We start from the raw sequence: 20,826 nt of genomic DNA on the forward strand, positions 1-20,826 counted from the left end.
GTCTTCCTACAAAGACAGGCACAGACACTAAGCCTAGAATACTGATTATTTTACTCTATCAGCGGTGGAGTCACCATCCCTGGAGGCATTTAAAAGGCGTTTGGATCTGGTCCTTAAGGACATGGTTTTGTAGTCGACTGTGGTGTTAGTCAAAGGTTGGGCTGAATGATCTTGGAGGTCTCTCCCAACCTAAACATTCTGTGATTCTGTATGATTATACTTCAAGCTCGCATTACGTACAACATTCGTTCGGTTTCAGTCGGAGCTGGGCAGCGCGGTACCTTTGTGCATTCTACACGTCCAAACGCCAGCCGCGTCACACTGGTTTACACACACTTTATCGAAGGCCAAGGCGCACCCCAGGGTCAGCCGAATGCCGGGCGGGTGTCCGGGGCCAGCAGCCCAGGGAGGTGGAGCCCGTACCGAGGCGGCAGTAGCCATTATGTCCCGAGCGGGGGCGGGCGCTGCCCACAGCTGCCTCAGCGGCGCCATGGAGACGGCGGCCATGTCAGGCGAGGGCAGGCGGCAGGGCCGGGAGCGTCCACCATAGGTGAGGGCAAAATGGCGGCCGGAAGGGGTGGTGTGACGTTCGGGCGTCCACGCAGGCGATTGGGCTGCAGGCAGGGACATCCGGTGGGCGGGAAGAAGGTTGTGGCTGTCGCTGTCGCTGTCTCTGTCGTGAATGCGGGGGCTGCGGTGGCCGCTGTGGTCACGCCGAGCACGGAGGGACGGACAGAGGGAGGGACGGACGGACAGAGTGAGTAAGCGATCGAGCGATCGATCGAGCGAGCGATCGAGCGAGCGTGTGAGCAGCGGCCTAGTGCACCTTGAGGGACTTCAGGCACGGTGGGTGAGGGGCTGCCGTGGGGGCACGGGCCAGGGAGAGAGGATCAGGTGTCAGGGCGAGGCCCCTGAGCGCTTGTGGTAGCAATGAAGGGGAACCCTGTGTGTGTGTTTCTGCGGAGGCGGTGTCGGTGTGGAGTGGGTTTCTCGCTCTGGGTGGAGAGGAGTCGCTGCTGGGTGATGTGGGACTGTGCGCCGTGTCTTTGGCATTTCAGTGGGAGGCCATGACAGGTTTGTGAGGTGCTCCGAGGGGCTGTGGATTGTATGAAAAAAAAATAAGGTGTATAGAGCAGCCTGTGTGTGCGGGAGGTGCCTAAGTTTTCTTGACTAGAGGTGTCATGGGGGTGTGAAAAGGCTCACACAGGGTTGGTGGGCATTGTAGATGAGTGTCTAAGTAGTCGGCTTGAGGAAGTTTGCCCTCTGCAGGTGATTAATGGTGGTCAGGTAGAGAGGATTTGACCTGTGCAATAAATGCTTTGCAAACATAAGAAAAAAACTTTTAATCTTGAGAGTTACCAAGCACTGGGGTAAGTGGTTCAGAGATATTGCAGAGTTTCTGTCTCTGGAGATACTCAAAAGATGACTGCCCAAGGCCTTTGCTGTGCTGGCTGGCCCTACTGTATTCATGGGGCACTGAGCTTCAGAGACCTCTTCCAGCCCCAGCTACTCTGTACTTCACTACATAACTAGTGGTCCAGAGCTTTTCAGACTCCATTAACTAGGGGACAGATATGCCTCAAACATACCTGTGTCTCTCCTGAAAACTGCTGCAATGGCTCTTTATAAAAATTGCTCAGAATGTCTTTCATATCTGTAGGATTTGCAGGAGCTTTCTGTAAGCTGTTACAGTGCACATCTAGAAGGGTTTAGCTGACTTTCAAAGCTGATACAATAGTTTGGTTGGTGAAGTGAAGTGAACTGGTGCCACATATGCAGAGTCTCATTTGCTCGCTCAAGTTTAATCTGAATAATTTTTGTTATTACAGAGGGACAGAGCAAAACAGTAGAGACTGAACCTGCATGAAGATTTTTTTCCAAAGAGAGTGATAAGGTACAGTACTTCTGTTTTAACATAATGGAGCAGTGGAATTTTTACCATCAAGTTACAGTTTGCAGTGCTAATTCTAGTGGTGTATTCTAAGGCTTAATGTTTGCCCAGGGTTTTCCAAAACCTTTTGAGTTGTATGGTGTGTAATGTGTTTGGCATCTTGTTCCTATGATGGAATAGGTGCAGGTGACCCTGCTCTGTCAGGGGGGTTGGACTCGATAATCTTTTGAGGTCCCTTCCAACCCCTAACTTCTTGTGATTTTGTGAAGTTTGTTAAAAGCCTGAACTGTATTGATCGCACATGTGTGTGTGTTTGATGGTTTGGGTTTTTTTTCTTTGTTTGCTTTTTTAATAGTGTTCTTATTGTTGAGGAAGAACCTGGGGAAGGCTAGAGCCTGTATGGTGTGGCGACCATGTCTGGAATTGGCAATAAGCGGGCAGCTGGAGAGCCTGGCCCTTCTGCACCTCCAGAGAAGAAGGCAGGGGTCGAAGACTCGGGGACCACAGTGGAGACCATTAAGCTTGGTGGCGTTTCCTCAACGGTTTGTTTTCCTTGCCTACTCCCACTCAACCTCTTGCTTTTTTTTTTTTTTTTTTTTTTTTTTTTTCTCTTCTTAATTCTGGAAACATAGATGTCTGTCTATGCTTTCTGGTACAAGCCCCGTGGTCTGGCTTGTGTAGGGTGTGCCCTGACTTGTAGTTCTGCACAGGAGGAGCTGGACATCCGGGCCCTACAGGCCAAGAACCGGAAGCTGGCAGAGATGCTGGACCAGCGTCAAGCGATTGAGGACGAGCTGCGGGAGCACATTGAGAAGCTGGAGCGTCGGCAGGCCACTGATGATGCCTCTCTGCTGATTATCAATCGATACTGGAATCAGGTTAGTAATTTGTTTTGTCATTTTAGATATGCTGTTTTCTCGCTGTGCTCCTTTTAGTCACATCCATTTTTTGTCTTGCCTTGCTTGTCCTGTCATTCAGTTTGATGAAAACATCCGCATCATCCTTAAACGCTTTGACCTGGACCAAGGTCTTGGAGACCTTCTGTCTGAAAGAAAAGCACTGGTGGTACCAGAACCTGAACCAGACTCGGACAGTAATCAGGAGCGCAAAGATGAGCGGGAAAGAGGTGAGGCATCTGTCTGGAGAGGGTGGAAAGGATAGATTTCAGCTGAGGACAATGTTCATGCAAGACAAGAGGGCACGGTCTTAAGTTGTGCCAGGGGAGGTTTAGGTTGGACATTAGAAAGAATTTCCTTACTGAGAGGGTGATCAAGCATTGGAATGGGCTGCCCACGGAAGTGGTGGATTCTCCGTCCCTGGAGATATTTAAAAAGAGCCTGGATGTGGCACTTTGTGCCATGGGCTGGGAACTGCAGTGGTAGTGGGTCAAGGGTTGGACTTGATGATCTCTGAGGTCCCTTCCAACCCAGCCAATTCTATGATTCTATGATTCTATGTCCCTTTTTAATGGGTGACAGATGTGCTCTGATTGTGAAGACCAGTAGCATGTTGCCTGCCAGAGCACATTCACATCTTTGCTTTTCTCTGTTCCCAGGTGAAGGGCTGGAGCCAGCATTCTCCTTTCTGGCCACTTTAGCCAGCAGCACTAGCGAGGAGATAGAATCTCAGCTGCAGGAGCGTGTGGAGTCTTCCCGCCGGGCTGTTGCCCAGATTGTGACCATGTATGACAAGCTGCAGGAGAAAGTGGATGTGCTGTCCCACAAGCTGAATAGTGGAGGTATGATCAAGGTGGCTGATCCCTGGCTGATACTCAAAAATCCTTATCTGCCCCCCTTTAGATGTGGTTCTACATCGTGAGCATTAAGGCCTCATCTATCTCACACTCGTTTATTTTCCAGTAAATGGAATTGGCTTAGTTTCTAAGCTCTCAATAACAAAAACCTCTAATAAAAATAGCACTGTATTCTAGAAGTGTTTTTGCCACATGCAGATTTACACTTGCCCTCACAAAAGACCAGCAGGCCACAGGACTGCTGTGCCCTCACTTCTTGGACCCTTACAGTGCTGAGTGCTGGCTGGCATGTATGTACCTTGGGTGGGGGGATGGTGGAAGCTTGTGGGCCCTCAGCCAGACAGGAATGACCATGAGGCCTGATCCAACCCTGCTGGAGGCCCTTTTGTGTCCTCCTTGGAGCGGTGGGTTTGTAGCACCAGTACCTCCCTGTGGTAGGAATTCCAGTCATGGAAACTCCTCAAGGCTGAGGGCCTTAATGTTAATGGTTGAATGAACATGCACTGTAGGGTCCTTTTAACTCCTCCTTAAACCCTAAGGTTTTAATTAACCATTGCAGTAGTTGTCATTCTATGTGTGGGAGTTTTTTTGTGTGGTTTGTTATTTTTTTTTTCTCTTCTGTAACTAATTCTAGGCGAACTCTTACAGTATATTAAGCTATAAGCTGTACAGACTCCTGTCTGTGAATAAATTGGTTTTAATTATGGTTCCATCTCCAGCAGTTACTGGTTTTGTTCTGTGACAGGTTAGAGCTCTCCCCAGTGTGGTGGGCTAAAAAGAGGCTCTTTTTTTTGTTTTTGTGTGGGTTTTTTTTTGTTTTTGTTTTTTTTTTTTTTTTTTTTTTGGGTTTTTTTTGTTTTGTTTTTGGGTTTTTTTTTGGTTGTTTTTTTTGTTTGTTTGTTTGTTTAGTTTTTAATTTTTTTCTTTTCTTTTTTTTTTTTTTCCATAGTGTGTTTGTGTACTTGGGAAGTTACAGATTACTGTTGAAACTTATAACCCAGCTTCCCTCCTGGAAGTACTGTACTGTAAACGGTTGTTGGGCTCCCTTCTCACTTGCAGTTGAGTAAAAGGTGTAGGGGTAACCAACTTCTCAGTTTCCACAGAGTTTTAAGCAAAATGTTAGGCATGTAGTGTCTTGGTATGCTTACTGTAGCTGTCAGTTTTGAGCACAAAGCTGAGCTTTGCAGAAGAAAGCTAAGCAACAAGCTTCAGTGGTAGGAATGATTAGCAAACATTTCTTCACTGATAGAATGGTGAAGCATTGGAACAGGTTGCCTAGGGACGTGGTGGTGCTGCCTCTGGCAGTGTTCAAAAAATGAGAGATGACTTAGTGGTTATGGTAGTGTAGGACTGATGGTTGGACTTGACAATCTTGAGGAAGTGATGATCTTGATTTTTCAAACTTGGGTACAAGATTTATGAGTCTATAATTCTGAAAATTCATGTACCAGATTAATTTTACACTCATGTAACTTGCTGAAAAACTTCATTAGCTTTTGTTAGAAGTTTCAACTTTTAAATGAAAATACGGGTTGAATGCCAGCTCATCTATGGTTTGTCAGTGTGTTCAGTATACTCTGTTCAAGGAGCTCTGGCAGGTGTAGCAAAACATTACTGTCCTTAGTTGGTAATCTGTAACTGTAGCATGATTGGCACCAGTGCAGTGTGAGCCTGTTGTCAGTTGCTGTAGTTGTTAGGTGGTGCTTCAGACCACCTGTTTTAGCAGGTTTCTGCCTGAATTTCGCCTGCATTAGAACTGGTGTCAAGGGCCTGTTTTGTGTTGCTGGCACTGACACAATTGGAAGGGTCTCTGACTTGAGGGAATGTTACCTGGCCAGCAGAAATGTGTAAACTGCAGAACCATTTGTTCAGTGATGCAAGTCACTGAAATTTTAAACTGCAGAGCCATTTGTTTAGTGATGCAAGTCAGTGAGACAGTGGAGATCAGACCCTCGGGAACCTCCTTCTGGAGAGTTGTAGTAAGGAGAAGCTAAAATTGGGAAATTCCTTTTCTGCTTTTGTTTGTTTGTGGGGTTTTTGTTTGTTTGTTGTATTTTTGTGGGTTTTGTTTGGTTTTTTTGTTTGTTTGTTTTATCTTAGCTGTTTAAGAATTAGAAACAATCTTTTGGTTTTTTAATGCATCTTTCAGATATTTCACTGATGGAAGAAGCAGTCCTGGAACTTAATACCTACCTCTCACATGAGAATGGACGGTTGCAGGAGCTGGCTGATCTTCTTCAGGAGAAGCACCGAATCATGTCTCAGGAGGTATAAAAAGGAGAGTGAATGAAACTTGCTTTGGGGTCCTGCTTAGAATAATTTGTGGTTACCATAGTTTGGAAGGCAGATTGTCTTGGAAAGAACATGGTTTGAAGGTTGCCTTCTGAACAAAGGTTAAGGAAAGGGTTGTTGTGGAGAATTGTATGTAGGTTTTCTGTGTAATTCAGATTGATTACCTCACTGAATGAAAGTATAATGAAACCAGTGAGTTGAAAGAATTTAAGGGAAATCAGCACAGGAAGTGGTAAAGTGATGCTGAGTTGATTATGTAAACATCTGAGGCACATAAGGAGGTATTCCTTGTACTTCAAATTTCTCGGTGTCACAGCTTAGCAACCACAAACCTAATGACAGAATTCCTTTCTCCCACAACAAAGGGAAGATAAAAGGGGAATAAAGATGAGAGACTCCAAGTTGAAAACTGAAAACAAATGGCTGTAGATTTGTTACTAACACGGCAAAGGCAATAGCATGAAGGGCAAAGTAACAAAGAATACGAATACACACAAATATATATATACACACACACACACACACACAACCTGATAGATAGGACATGGCGAGCTGGTGACAGGGAACAGCAGCACAGCCAGCAGGAAGTGGGAAGAAAAAGAGGGAGGAGCTGCTGAGTTCCCCACCTTTTATAGAGTTAGGCAGGAAATAGGAGGGAATAGTTCCCTCCCTTTGCATTCTGTCCCTCTCAGAGTCTGAAAGCTCTCCTTTAGTTCCTCCTGTTCAAACAGTGACACTTGCTTTCAAGGCATCATGTATGGAAGTGCCATAAATTACAAAATGGTCCCAGTCATTGAGAGATTCACATTATTGGCAGTTTTTTTTGGGGGGTTTTCTTTTTCTTTAGTAACTGTGTGAGCACTTGCCTTGTTCAGTATTAGACCACCAAGCACTTCATTGGTCTGTAGAGTAGATGAACACATAGGCTGAAAATTAAAAAAAAAAAAAAAAAAATTAATAGGCTGAGGTGACTGCCTCTGTACTCTGCTAGATATTAACAGCTTCTTTTTAGTTTTGTCTTACTTCCATTGCCATGGGGAGACTCAACTAGTGTAAAATTTAGGGCAGTTCATTGAATAGTCTGTCATCCCAGCAAAAGATGGTGTAAAGCATATGAATCCAGGGTACAGTAAGAGAAAAATTAATACTGAGCAGTCTCAGTAAATGTTGATTCTGTTCAATATCCTGGCTGAAACAATCTTTTGATTGCAGTTCTCCAAGCTGCAAGAGAGAGTGGAGACAGCAGAATCTCGGGTCTCTGTTCTGGAGACTATGATTGATGACCTTCAGTGGGATATTGACAAGATACGAAAGAGGGAGCAGAGGCTCAACCGGCATCTGGCAGATGTTCTGGAACGAGTAAGTACCAACCTGTATCACAGGAAAACAGAGAAGCAGGTATAATTATGAGATCTGTGACATCATCTGATGGTACATTGCTGTGAGAATTGGGATTCCTCTGTAGGGTACCATCTTTGGTCTTGACTATGTTTCCAGTTATCAGCAGTCTTGGCATTTTATTGGGTACTGATGAAATCTATTGCCTTTTTTTTAGGTAAATTCCAAAGGCTACAAGGTCTATGGAGCTGGGAGCAGCCTTTATGGAGGCACCATCACCATTAATGCCCGCAAGGTAACGTCAGAGGCTTGGGCATGGGCAAAGGGAAGAATAAAGTAACAGAGTTTGTGCGTAGGGCTACAGAGTGGAGGAGACGCTGGGTAGGCCATTTTTTCTGTGTACAAGTTTCCTTCTTATGAAACAGACCTAGTGGAAATAGACTGTCTTACTTTTTAATGTCACCCCATTGTTAAGTGTCTACTTTGTTACTGTGTAAATAGTTCCTTAATTAGAATGCTCAGTAGATACATTAACAGGAGATACGTTAACAGCATCTGCCCATAGCAGATACATGGACACCTCCCTTGAAATTTTCAAAGCCAGGTTGTATGGGGTGTTTTAGCAACCTGGTCTAGCTGGAGATGTCCCTTACCCATGTGATGGGGGTTGGAACTAGATGATCTTTAAGGTCCCTTCCAAACCAGACCTTTTTATGGTTATGTGATTTACAAGAAGTTTGTCGCCAACAGTTTGAAGAGATGAATGCAGAGCTAGAAGAGAATAAAGAGCTTGCTGGGAATCGCCTCAATGAGCTGGAGGAACTACGCCAGGATCTTGAGGAAGTAACAACACAGAATGAAAAACTCAAGGTGAGACACTTGTACCTATTTGAGAACTAAGGTGTTTATGGCTGCTTGCCCTCTGTTTTACTGCACTGTGTCTCCAGAAGACCTCATTAGTTTTCTAATCTGTGCTTGCTCATTACCTGGGTTTGTAGAAGGTACAACTTAGCAGATTTGTGACTTATATTTGCATTTCAGTGCATTGGTGACACCATGTGGTCATCAGTGGAAATTTTTTTGTTTATTTTTATATTTAGTTTCTTATGTCTTGTTTTACATTCTTATCTGTTTAGTACATTATAATGATGTGTAGTTAAAACTAATTTCACATCTTTGGAAGTATTGGCCCCTCCTACACCTTCTTCCTTCTCCATACAAGTAGAACTGGGGAACTGAAAAAAATTGTGTAAGAGAGCACTTGAAAGAGTCAGTAAGCGTAATTTTTTCCCAATGTGGTAGAATGTATAGAGAAGAAACAGCATATGAGTTTCCTGTGCTTAAAGGTTGTCGTACAAAAAGCTGTGACTCTGTAGTAGATTATTATTTGTAACATATAGTTGATTTTTTTCTTAGTAACCAATAGATCTGTTAGCCTGTTATAAAAAATGGCTGAGCTGATAATCTAAGTGTCAGAGATGATATTCCAGTATCTGTCTTGAGGCATCCCTAAATTCCGTTTATCCCCATGAGTTTGTTTTGAGCACCATTTGGCTTACGACTTAAGCTGTGTGTGTGTGTATATGTTTCACTGCTGGTAGACACAGTAATTTTCTAACTTAGTTTTGTAAGGAAAATTCAGGCTTTGTAATACTGCTTTCTCTCATTTTTCTTCCTTTCAGTCATTACTTCTTTTACTGGTAGAAAGCTAATGTAATGCCTACCTGCATATGTATTTTCTCTTAATTTTTCTGTCACACTTTTCCATTTGTCCATCTTTATTGATTTAGGTGATTATGGTTTTAAGGTAAATCCACTTAAAAGGTATATCATATTTCCCAAGCTCATATCTTTGATAGAAACTGTTGTAGAACCTAAGAAACAAAAAATCTTGTCATGTGCAAGAGAAACAGCCTCGTGCATAGAGAGAAAGCACAGACTTTTAAATTGAATACTGAAGGATATCACTTGGAGCTACTTCACAGCAGTGTTACTGAAGTTCTACTTCTGTCTTTGCTTGTAACTGCTTTATTCACCGTTCTCCTGCCTTCAAAAATAGATACCAAAGACAAAAAGAATTTTCCTTTCTGTAGCATTTTCTTGTGTCTTGACTAGGTTGAGCTGCGACGAGCAGTGGAAGAAGCTGTGAAGGAGACCCCAGAATATCGCTGCATGCAGTCCCAGTTTTCTGTTTTGTACAACGAGAGTCTCCAGCTGAAGGCACACCTGGATGAGGCCCGCACTCTGCTTCACGGCACCCGCACCACACACCAGCGCCAAGTGGAGCTGATTGAGGTAGCGGCATTCAGCATCACTGCTGGGGCTGGGTGGCTCAGGAAATACTCATGAAATTTGTCTTCCTGGCCATAATTCATCTGCTCTGGTACCTCATGCTGATGAGGTGAGAGAAACTGCAGTCACCAAGTTCTGTCCCCTTCTTACTCCTCAGAGGGATGAGGTCAGCCTGCACAAGAAACTGCGCACAGAAGTGATTCAGTTAGAGGACACCCTGGCACAAGTCCGCAAAGAGTATGAGATGCTGAGGATAGAGTTTGAACAGACACTGGCTGCCAATGAACAAGCAGGTATGGGTTTTTTCTGCTGTGCTTAAAAACAAATAGTCATTAGAGGCTGCGTTTCAGTAAAAGCATCTTGTTTGACTCTTTTTCTGTTACTGTTAAATACTTATTCTGGTAATTTTACAAAGCTCTTTGTGTGTTTTATGGGAGACCAGTTCCATGTCATTTGGCTTCCTTTTAGGTGCTGAAAAATACATACATTTTTGTAATAATGTGGTTCATCACAGAATATTTTGCATTATTAAAAGTTCATTTGCAAGTTTGGAATAACAGCCTGGAATAGGATACCAGTGGTTTTCAAATTTCATCAGAGGAAATAAAGAACTGATTTCTGAAGTAGTGTTTAGGTCATAAAGATTTTCTTGTAGCATAACATATTTAGTTTAGGAATGTGGAAAAAACATAAGGGGAAGTTAGGTCTGGGCACTTGCAAGGACTTATTGTTTGTTGCATGTAAAATTGGTATATTCTGCAAATGTGTTACATAGCTCTCCTGTGTGGCAGGATAATATTCTTATTTTTATTCTTTAACATTGATATTCACTTAGGTTGTTCACCATCTCCATTAAAGTCCTTGCAGAAAATAGGCAAAATATGGTTTGTAACAGTTGTGTTTCTTTTTGTAGGCCCAATTAATCGGGAGATGCGTCATCTCATCAGCAGCCTCCAAAATCACAACCACCAGCTGAAGGGAGAGGTGTTAAGATACAAACGCAAACTAAGAGAGGCCCAATCTGACTTGAGCAAGGTATTGAAGCAGGAAATTCCACAAAAGAACAGAAAGTGCTTAGAAGAATGGGGAATGCTATCACCCACACCCGCAATATCAGCCTTTCTGTTACAGCATGCAGGATGCAGTGTAATTTTTGATGAAGCTCTACACTCTGCTGCTTCCACTTACCAAATTAATGGTCTTTGTAGTTGCATAGTGCTTAATGAAAAATAGTAGCAATTACAGAGGAGGTGTGCAAGCATGGACTGGGTTGGACAGGGGAAGGGGATAAGGTAGATTTCTGGGTTAGAACATAATGGTTTGTTTTCTTCTGTGTCATCTTCCATGCTATTCCACAACAGATCCGTTCTCGCAGTGGTAGTGCTATCTTACAGTCCCAGTCCAGCACTGAAGACACCAAGGAGGAACCTCCAGAGATAAAACAAGAACCTGATGATCCTTCTGCCCAAGCACCTGCCCCCAAGGCTGCTGCTGAAGATGTTAATGAAATGAAGGCCAGAAGAGATGAAGAGGAACGTGAGCGTGAGAGACGGGAGAGGGAGAGGGAACGAGAGAAGGAAAAAGAGAGAGAAAGAGAGCGAGAGAAAGAGAAAGAAAAGGAAAAGGAAAGAGAGCGGGAAAAGCAGAAGCAAAAAGAAGCTGAGAAGGAGAGAGAGCCCAAAGAGAAGGAGAAAGGGAAGCATGAGGATGGAAGGAAGAAGGAAGCTGAAGTGATCAAGCAGCTGAAGGCTGAGCTCAAGTAAGAGTTGTCCCTTCCTTTCCCGTTTGAGTAGTGCTCAAACTGAGATGTTCACGTGAGATGACTTGTAGCTTGCTCTTACAGGATTAGCTAGATCTGATTGTGATTTTGACAACATAATAACATTTTTCCAACAGTCTAAAACATAAATCAGCAAACCAGATACTCCATGGTGTGTTTCAAGTCATCTTCATTTGTTGCTGTTGTAACAATTGTGCAAAACTTTACAGCAGCAGGCTATTAATAAAGAGCCCATAGTCCTCACTGTCTTGGATCAGTACCAAAGCAGAGATGGATAATGTGTTGCTTCCTGCCGGGGTATGTTTCCTCCCCACCCCACTTCTTTTTGCTTTTCCAGCTCGTGTGCCCAAACATTTGTGTTGACCCTTTAGCCCGTTTTCGTTGGCTTTTTTATGCTACCAGGGTAAGATGAGCCAAGGATGACTCCATATGAATACTGTGTTGGAGACTGTGAGAATATTGCTCTGATTTCTCTTGGATATGTAGAAGTGTTGCTTTGCTGCAATGTTTTCACAGTTGTCCATCTCCTTATCTCCAGGAAAGCCCAGGAGAGCCAGAAGGAGATGAAGCTGTTGCTAGATATGTACCGCTCTGCCCCCAAAGAACAGAGGGACAAGGTACAGCTGATGGCAGCTGAGAAGAAGGCAAAAGCTGAGGTAAATTTCATTTAGTGTTTTCTATTAAGTATGATACTTAAAAAACTTCTTTTTGGGATAGATACCTCAACTTTGTTTTTGTCTTCAAAACTGCAGATCTTTCCTCTTCTCACCTTTGTCACTTAGAAGAGGTGTAGAGGTGAACAGGGAGATTTTGGCGTGCCCTCCTCTGTGCAAGGATGGTTTCTTTGCTCAGGCTAAGGGATATGGCTCTTGCTTTCCCAGTTGCAGATTGAGTCAGCATAGACATACACAAGGGACACTGACAAAGCCATTCACAAACAAGCTGCCACAAACAAACTGCTGCTTTCAGCAGGACTTAACAGGACTTGTGAAACAAGTATAGATAGACAGGTCCTTTTCCTTCTCTTTGTATGGTAGAGGTACAGAATGTCACTACTGCAGACACATGCACAACACTCTCTAGGTTCACAAACACACAGGCATTCACAGATCCCTGAGGTACCAGCCTGGCCCCTTGTGTCTGCTGCTGTTGTGATCCCAGTCTACACATACAAGTCTCACCCGTAGCTAGCCCTTACTCCATATATCAGACATACACATGAGGTAGAGTGTTACTTTACAAAGAGGTAGTTAGACAAATGATGGATAAGATGTGAGAAGATAGCACAGGCTGTGGTGGTTATCATGTGCAGGGCTGCCCTCATTTTACATGTGACTGGCTCCTTCTGTACCGTTCCCTAAATCCAGTTTTGTTTATCCTTGCTCTCCCTTTTTCTGTACATCCCTTCTGGGTTTGTACAGCTGTATGGATTCCCACAGCCTTCACAGTCCAGGATCCACTCCTGCTCTACAGTCTTTGCAGTTGCAAAGTCCATATTGTTCTTCCTAGTGGTGCCTGTAGTTTCTCCATAGCCTTTCTGCTATTGTGACCAGGGAGGTTTGTTTCTTGTCTTTGTTTCCATTTGTTTTGTCAGCTCTTTGTATATTTAGTTTCTGGCATTTGCACATGCTCTTAATGAGTATGACTAACTAGGTTTGGTTCTCATTGCTTCCTCCCTTATCATTTGTCTGTCAGGTTTGGGTCTCTTTATCCTTTATGGCTTCCTCTTTTTCTTATTATTCCTTTTTGTATTGAAAAAAGTAATTGACCAGACACTCTCAAAGGAGCAGATACACTCTGTTCACATACTCTTAAGTATACAATGGCATGAAACTGATGTTCGTATTCTGATAAAAGATGCTATCGAATTTTCAGAGGTTTTGAAATCAAAATGTTGGGCTTACAAATCATCTTAAAGTTCCATCTGCCAGTAATATGATCTTCTGTCAGATGAGGTGAGTTTTTCCATGCTTTGACAGCAGTTTCTGCAATGTTTCAGAAAATGATGGTGAAATGGGCTCTTAAGAATGTTTTTGTGTTTAGTGTAATTTCTGCTTTGTTCTTGCTTTAGCTGGAAGAACTGAGGCAGAGGGTGAAAGAACTGGAGGACAAGGAGAAAAAGGAGAGTAAAAAGATGGCCGATGAGGATGCCCTCCGCAAGATCCGAGCAGTGGAGGAACAAATTGAGTATTTACAGAAGAAACTAGCCATGGCTAAACAGGTGAGAATCACAGAATGTTAGGGGTTAGAAGTGACCTCTGGGGATCATAAAGTCCAACCCCTCTGCCAAAGCTGGATCACCTAGTGCAGGTCACACAGATATGCATCCAGATGGGTCTTGAAAGTCTCTAGAGAAGGAGTCTCCACAACCTCTCTGGGCAGTCTGTTCCAGTGCTCCATCACCCTTACAGTAAAAAAACTTTTCCTCATATTGAGGTGGAAGAGTTTCTGATGAGTTCTGACTTGGCCAGAGCACCTGGGAAAGTGCTGTCTTCTGGTTACAGCAAGAGGCTACACGAGAGAAGGAATTTCTGTCTCTTTAAGTGGCAGAGTTTTTGTCTGTCTTCATTGAAAGGGAAAAACCTCAACTAGCCAAAAAAACCACCAACAATTAAAATAGCCCCATTATACCACAGTGTCACAAAGCTCATGGTAGGGGTGATGTGGAATGTTTTAATTGTTGGTGGCTTAGGTGAAGAGCTCAGAGGAGAGATGGTTGGATCAGGCTCTAGGGAAGGAGGTTACAATTCCTTTTAAAAAGTATTATATGCACAGTTAATATGATTAATGCATGTGCATGGTACTGACATACCTTCTTCCACAAAAAAAAGGGATTAATCCAATAAGAAAGCAGGACCACCTCAGTAGGAGAGAAGCAAGCCAGTGACTTGACGTGTACTTTTTTAAAATTAGGATTTATTTCCTTGTAGTGCAGAACCATTATGTCTTGTCACTTAGTCCTTTAATGTTGAAGTGGCCTAAGTGAGTCTGAGGGGCTCAGCAGCCTCTTAGTTGAAGCTCTTGAGTTGTTCACATATAGAATTCTTGGCATTGTGTATATGACAGCTGCCCACCTATCTGCCTGAATTTAGGGGCTGGTTTCTGCCCAGCTCTCGCAGCAAATCTTGCAGCTGTTTTTGAAAGCACATGAGCCACTGTCCATGAATGCATCTCTTTTTTTTTTGTAATTCAGGGTATCTCCACTTTGTTGTGGATTTCAGGGGGCACTTTTGTCTTGTTGCTGGGAAGATACTGTTCTCTGATACTGAGTCATCATCTGTGCTAGATTTGGTGTCTCTAAGTAAAAACTTCAGGGTCATTGTAGGGGGTACAGGAGACAGTTGTGCCAGAGCCTGTGATTCCTTTGCAGGAAGAGGAGGCCCTGCTGTCAGAAATGGATGTCACAGGCCAAGCCTTTGAAGACATGCAGGAGCAGAATATCCGCCTCATGCAGCAGCTGCGGGAGAAGGATGATGCCAACTTCAAGCTGATGTCAGAACGCATCAAGTCCAATCAGATCCATAAGCTGCTGAAAGAGGAGAAGGAGGAGCTGGCAGACCAAGTTTTGACACTGAAGACACAGGTAGCCTGGGTGAAGGACAGAAAACAACAGAACTGATGAGGGGAAATAAAGGTGCTGTCGGTTAACTCTGTAAGGCAGCTCTGTGCTCACTTTCCCACAGTGGGATGAGGGAGACTATCAGACAGGCAAAAGTGAGAAAACTGCTGGGTTGAGATAAAGCAAAGCTGTGCTCACCAGAGAAGCAGTATGAGGAATTCATTCACTGCTTCCTGTGGCAGGCAGGTGTTCAGCCATCTCTGGCAGGGCTCCATCATGCATGATTGTTACTTAGGAAGACAAATGCCAAAGCTCTGAACATCACCCCCTGCTTCCTCCTTTCCACCAGCTCTCATTGCTGAGCACAGCATCATATGGTGTGGAACATCCGTTTGGTCAGTTTGGTTCAGCTATCCCAGCTGTGTCACATCCCAGCTTCTTGTGCACCCTCAGCCTACTTGGTAGTGGGCAGCATGAGACAGAGGATCTTGACACTATGCAAGTACTGTTCAGCAATAGCTGAGACAGTAGTGTGTTGTTAATATTTTTCTTGGTCTTAAATTAGTCCTAAATCCACATTGCACCACCACATCAGCATGAGTGAAGATAATGAACTATTATCCCTGCCAAAATCAGTACAGGAGGGAGTGTTCTCATAATCAGCCTCAGGTATGCAGCATCAGATTTCAAAGGGACCTGTCTTAGTAAGAAACAGAGACTGTTGTATGAAATGTCCTGCAGGTTCATTGATACAGAGAGCAGGAGGGAGAAGGAAAGTCAGAAGTCATTTCCCTGTCATAATGGTACTTCTGCATATATATTCTGCCATCCATGGAACCAAAGTGGAACTGTTGACTGACTTGCAGCAATTCTGTAAGCTGCCTTCCAAAAAATAATTTTTGTTGCTAGTATTTGACTGACGTGTTCAACTGAAGTGTTCAGTTCATATACAGCTCTTAGACTGCTATTTTATCTGTTCAGGGAGAAAAAGGCAAGCTGAAGAGGTACTTGTTGATGGGGAGACAGGGATAGTTTTAGTGTGCAGCTTTAATAACAGCTTTGAAGACCTGCAGAACATGCAGCTCAGTTCTTCCCTACCTGCTCTCTCCCTTTCCAAGGTGGATGCCCAGCTGCAGGTTGTACGTAAGCTGGAGGAGAAGGAGCACTTACTGCAAAGCAGTATTGGAACAGGAGAGAAAGAACTTGGTCTCAGAACACAGGCCCTGGAAATGAACAAACGCAAGGTGAGTGACAGATTGATTTCCTCTTGGATTGTAACATGGCATTGTCTTGTGGGGAGCATAGAAGGCTCCTAGATCTCATTAATATTATGTAATCCTGATTTGAGACTTGTACACCAGAAGGCTGAGGTGTCCTAAAAAAAGTTCTGATTAAGTATTGTAGACTGATGCTTCCTTTGGTAAGGGGGAGAGAGTCATAAGTGTTTCTGTGAAAGTCTGACAACGGAGCTTAAGTAAGGTGTCTGAAAAAGGCAAACTTGTAGAAGAAGAGGCAGCAGCCAGATGAAGTTAACCAAGATCAAAGTTTTATGGGAAAGAATGGCATAAGTAAAAGGCAAATATGGCTGGGAAATGTTAAGATATTTAACAAATGTCTAAGATCAATGAAGTAGGTCTCTTACGAATAAAGTAAGATACACCTCATGGTTGATGCTGCTTTGTTGATTAATCTTAACTAGAAGTTCAGGAATGACATGAAATCAGGAAGAAAGGAATGCAAGAATACCAGTGTGAAGAAGAAGATGATGAGGAATTCAGCACTATTAATTGTGCTTAATATCACAGTCTGTGGTATTGAGCGATCTTGAATATTAGAGTCATTGGTGTATGGACAGTCAGTGATAAGAAAAGTGATGAAGAGAAAAAATGATTAAAAAGAAGCCCTTATCTTGCAGTTCTGTGTAGTTCAGATATAGAACTGCCTCTAAACATTTTAGTAGAGAAAATGCAGAAGGTGAAAGGCTGAAAATATTTGAAGAAGAGAATTGTGTGATTATTAGGATTTGTCTAAGTAACATGCATTGGAGTGTGACAGGGTTTGGCTCTACTGAAGAGGAATGTTGAAGCTAAATTATTAAAACTTGTTAAAAATAAAATATTTTGCTTTTGAAGTAATGTTTAGGGAGCAATTCTAGTTATTCGATTTACTCCATTTGGAAGTACCTAAATTAGATTTTTAAAAAGAGATCTCCAGCAGCCTGAGGAGTATTCTATGGGCAGTCTTGGGTTGCCAGGCAGAGCAACCCAAGAATCAGGGTTCAGGAATCAGGAATCAGTGGAGCCCTTTTTCCACCTTTGTTACTTCTGTAATGGCTTTGTTTTTCAGGCCATGGATGCAGCCCAGCTTGCAGATGATCTGAAAGCCCAGCTAGAGCTGGCTCAAAAGAAGTTACATGACTTCCAGGATGAGATTGTGGAAAACAGAGTAACTAGAGAGAAAGAAATGTTCAACTTCAAAAGGGCTGAGGTATGTATCTCATGCACAGCTCTTCACAGCTTTGGTGTCTCCTTGTACATTGAGCTTGGAGTGAGTTTCAGCTATGCTTATTGGAGGTCCAGTTTTACTTGGATTTCACCTTCATTAGGTCTTGGCTCTTTCAGTTTTTTCCACTGATAACTGACAGTACATGGGACACCAGATGATAATGTAATGTTGTAAGTCTGCTGACTATCCGGGATGATAGTATGTGTGGAGTGTCTTACTCAGGTGTACTGTTGGCTTGGTGCTAGTTCTTTTTGTCTCTTCAAGAAGCTGTGAGAGAGAATATACTCCTTATATTTTTTTGTCTCTTGGTTTTATGCAGGAAGATATTTCTAGGTTACGCAGGAAGCTGGAGACTACTAAGAAGCCTGACATGGTTCCCAACTGTGATGAGATATTGATGGAGGAAATTAAGGATTACAAGGTGAGTGGCTTTCTCTATCAGCTTCCCTCTTTAACTCCATTTTAGTCAAAAAGCTTTGTAGTTGTGTTTCAGTATTGGACATCTCTTGTCTGTACTCTGGCAATTGTAGATCTATCTTGCACTGAAGAAACCACCTTCTCCTTCTGATAAATGGAAGGGCCTTCTTCTTCAGTTAACTTTTTATGTACCTATTGCAATGCAGTGGGCCCTCACTATAACTTTTCTGTCTTGCAGGCCCGCCTGACCTGCCCGTGCTGTAACATGCGCAAAAAGGATGCTGTGCTCACCAAGTGCTTTCATGTCTTCTGTTTTGAGTGTGTGAAAACACGCTACGACACCCGGCAGCGCAAGTGCCCCAAGTGCAATGCTGCCTTTGGTGCCAACGACTTCCATCGGATATACATCGGTTGATTCTTTTCACTGGAGTGACAGAAAGTAGTTGCTTATGTTGGCCACCCAGCTTCCCTCACCTCTTGTGATTGTCACCTTTGGGGCAAGTTAGTGCTACTGTCAGCTGATCTGCTGTTCTATTCTGGGAAGTGTAGTTAGGGAATGGAAAGAGAAAGGTTCCATTTCTCAGTTCCTTTTGTGTCCCTTTTCTTTTATTCTTACTCTCGTTTTTTCCGGGTTCTTTGTGCCTGAGAGGACATTTCCCATCCATCACTTTAGCAATGCTGAGTTGGGAATATCAAACTGAAGTTCTGTCTTGATGGGATGGAAGCCGTCTGTGGTGCAGCAGAGATAAATGAGGCCTTTATTTGAGGAATTTGCTTTGGATGTTAATTTTTAAATGACATCAGGGTATGGTAATGTTTTGTAGGGTGAATAGCTTAACAAAGGTTCAAAAACCAAATTAACAGATACATCTGTAGCCTTCAGTGGAGTGACTCCTTAGGCTTGTATATTCTTGAGTCAGGAAAAGAATCTGTGAAGGCTGGTGCAGGGACATCTGCACCCCCAAAAGCAGACATGTGTCTTAGTATCCAGAAGAGGAAAAAGGAGAATGGTGAGGAATCTTTGAAAATAGAATTCCACTGATGGACCCTGGTTGATATAGACATCTTCCCCTGTGGTGTATTAAGGCATGGGCCCAGATTCACTGAGAGAATCTGAATCAAAGTTTATTAACTTGAAATCTTCATTTTATAGCCAAACCTCCCCCCAAGCCCTGCTCCCAAATTTTCTCTTGGAAAATTCCAAGAAATCTGTGGAAGAATACTACTTTTATATAGACAAAATTACTGTTCTTATCAGCACAAAGCATGTCTACTCTCTTTTGTCAAGTGTAGCCCAGCTCCTCTCTCATGATCCTTTTTAGGGAGAAAAGGATCATTACTTTTGCTCCAAGGTCTTTGCGGAGTTGTCATTCTCATAACATCTTCAACAATACCCACATCTCCCCCCTTGTTTTTGCAAGTTTGTCAGGATCACCTGCTTGAGGGCTCGGGTGATAAGAGTTTGCATAAGTTTAACTATACATGGGATACAAACTAAAAGACAAATAAAAATTAGTAACACAGAACCTCCTAACACAATAATCTTTTTCGACCGAGTTCTTAAATTAGGAAACAACCTGCAGAAGGCTTCCAGTCATCTTCAACCTTAAATTTTTATGTGAGGTCTTTAATGTTTGAATACTTCTATGCACCGATTCAGAATGATCAGACGGGTTCATACAGCATAAGCCATCAAAATCCTCACACCCATGCCTGTGGACAAGGAGTAAAAAAATCAATGGCTGTACAATTTTATAAAGTAGCATGTCTTACTGAATCTACATGAAGCAACAAAGCAGAGAGTTGGATGTTGTATTTAGTTTTCTTGGCAAGCCAACAGCCTAAGTTGATTTAAAGCTGTTAGAGCTTGTGCAGCAAGCAACTCCAGGAGCAAAAAGAGAAGCAGTGATAACTTCAGCAGGGTTCCAAAATGTATTCTTACAAGTCAGCCTGAAAAGTGTGGAAAGATAGCTTTGCCCTATGGAAATGGTGAATTTGTGTATAGTTTAAAAGTATAGAAATTTCTGGTGTTAATAGAGTAAAATGACCCAAGGTGCAAGGTCCTCCTTTCAGATGAGAAGGAATATAAGGCCACACACAGTCACTGTAGAAAGATCCTTCTGGGTAAAGCAATAGGGGTGTTAGAAGAGTGAGAAATTTTATTTGAAGTATAGTTACACCATGCAGTTGCATTCTGTGTACAAGCAACAATGAATTAACATTCTGAACTAAGAACTGATCTTTGCCTGTATAATTAAAAAAATAGTTCATTTTAACTGAACCTAACAAATAAATTTCCTGGGGCTCCATTGTGGTAAAAGGCAGATGGGGTGCCCAAATATCCCAGGTATCAGTGGGTTTACCATGCTTAAAAGGGAAGGGGGACTGGGGTTGGAGCACAGTCCAGTCGTCTATCAGAAGGCCCACCAAATGTACTGAAAGGGTTTGCTGGTGTTGCCACCGACAGGCACAAAAAATCCCAGCCAATTACATTGGCCAAGGTTATCCAGACATTCTCCTTGGGCTGCATGGAGCACCAGAAGAATGTTAGTCCTCCTGTGAGGGTGATGATGATGAGACAGGAGGTGATGCTGGTCTCACCCCCCTTGCTGGAATCCATCCAGGTTCAGCATCTGTGGAAACACAAATGTATCCCTGCCCCCAGGCTATTAAAGGGAAGGGCCCTTGCCTAAATGAGTATTAAGGTCTCAAATTTTAACATAAGCATTCCCTTGCTGTACATCTTGCAGCTTTCCAAAGTATTTTTCTGTTGGGGTCACATAATTTTCTGCTTGGTTTAAAAAGTTTAAAACATAGAGTGCTTTTTGTAAGTGTTTCTAGGGTGTATGTCCCAGGCTTCCCCTCTTGTTTTGCTAAAATGGCTTTTAAATTACCATGTGCTTGTTCAATAATGGCTTGTCCAGTCAGGGAGTGAGGGATTCCAATGATAGGCGTGATACCCCATTGCTGAAAAAATTCAGGAACAAGTTGTGATTTAT

General features: G+C 43.0%; 1 protein-coding gene across 1 annotated transcript; it reads left to right on the forward strand.

Annotated features, from left to right (window-relative positions):
• Positions 1-639: 639 nt before the first annotated feature.
• Positions 640-19,369, forward strand: RNF20 (ring finger protein 20). Its single transcript, XM_071731055.1, has 21 exons — positions 640-789; positions 1,830-1,894; positions 2,247-2,433; positions 2,602-2,769; positions 2,870-3,017; positions 3,447-3,629; positions 5,794-5,912; positions 7,149-7,295; positions 7,492-7,569; positions 8,025-8,144; positions 9,390-9,569; positions 9,724-9,859; positions 10,480-10,601; positions 10,928-11,325; positions 11,885-12,002; positions 13,418-13,567; positions 14,717-14,929; positions 16,024-16,149; positions 17,252-17,392; positions 17,730-17,831; positions 18,066-19,369. The coding sequence occupies exons 3-21, from the start codon at positions 2,305-2,307 to the stop codon at positions 18,240-18,242; spliced, it is 2,955 nt and encodes a 984-aa protein (XP_071587156.1). The 5' UTR covers positions 640-789; positions 1,830-1,894; positions 2,247-2,304; the 3' UTR covers positions 18,243-19,369.
• Positions 19,370-20,826: the final 1,457 nt, after the last annotated feature.

Source organism: Heliangelus exortis, chromosome Z (assembly GCF_036169615.1).
Source record: "Heliangelus exortis chromosome Z, bHelExo1.hap1, whole genome shotgun sequence".
NCBI classification, from domain to species: domain Eukaryota; kingdom Metazoa; phylum Chordata; class Aves; order Apodiformes; family Trochilidae; genus Heliangelus; species Heliangelus exortis.

Excerpts from the sequence above, each read along its gene's own strand:
- RNF20 (XM_071731055.1), top strand. The coding sequence starts at position 2,305 with ATGTCTGGAATTGGCAATAAGCGGGCAGCTGGAGAGCCTGGCCCTTCT. Across the intron at positions 12,003-13,417 it reads AGAAGAAGGCAAAAGCTGAG|CTGGAAGAACTGAGGCAGAG; the intron begins GTAAATTTCATT and ends TTCTTGCTTTAG. Across the intron at positions 14,930-16,023 it reads TTTTGACACTGAAGACACAG|GTGGATGCCCAGCTGCAGGT; the intron begins GTAGCCTGGGTG and ends TCCCTTTCCAAG.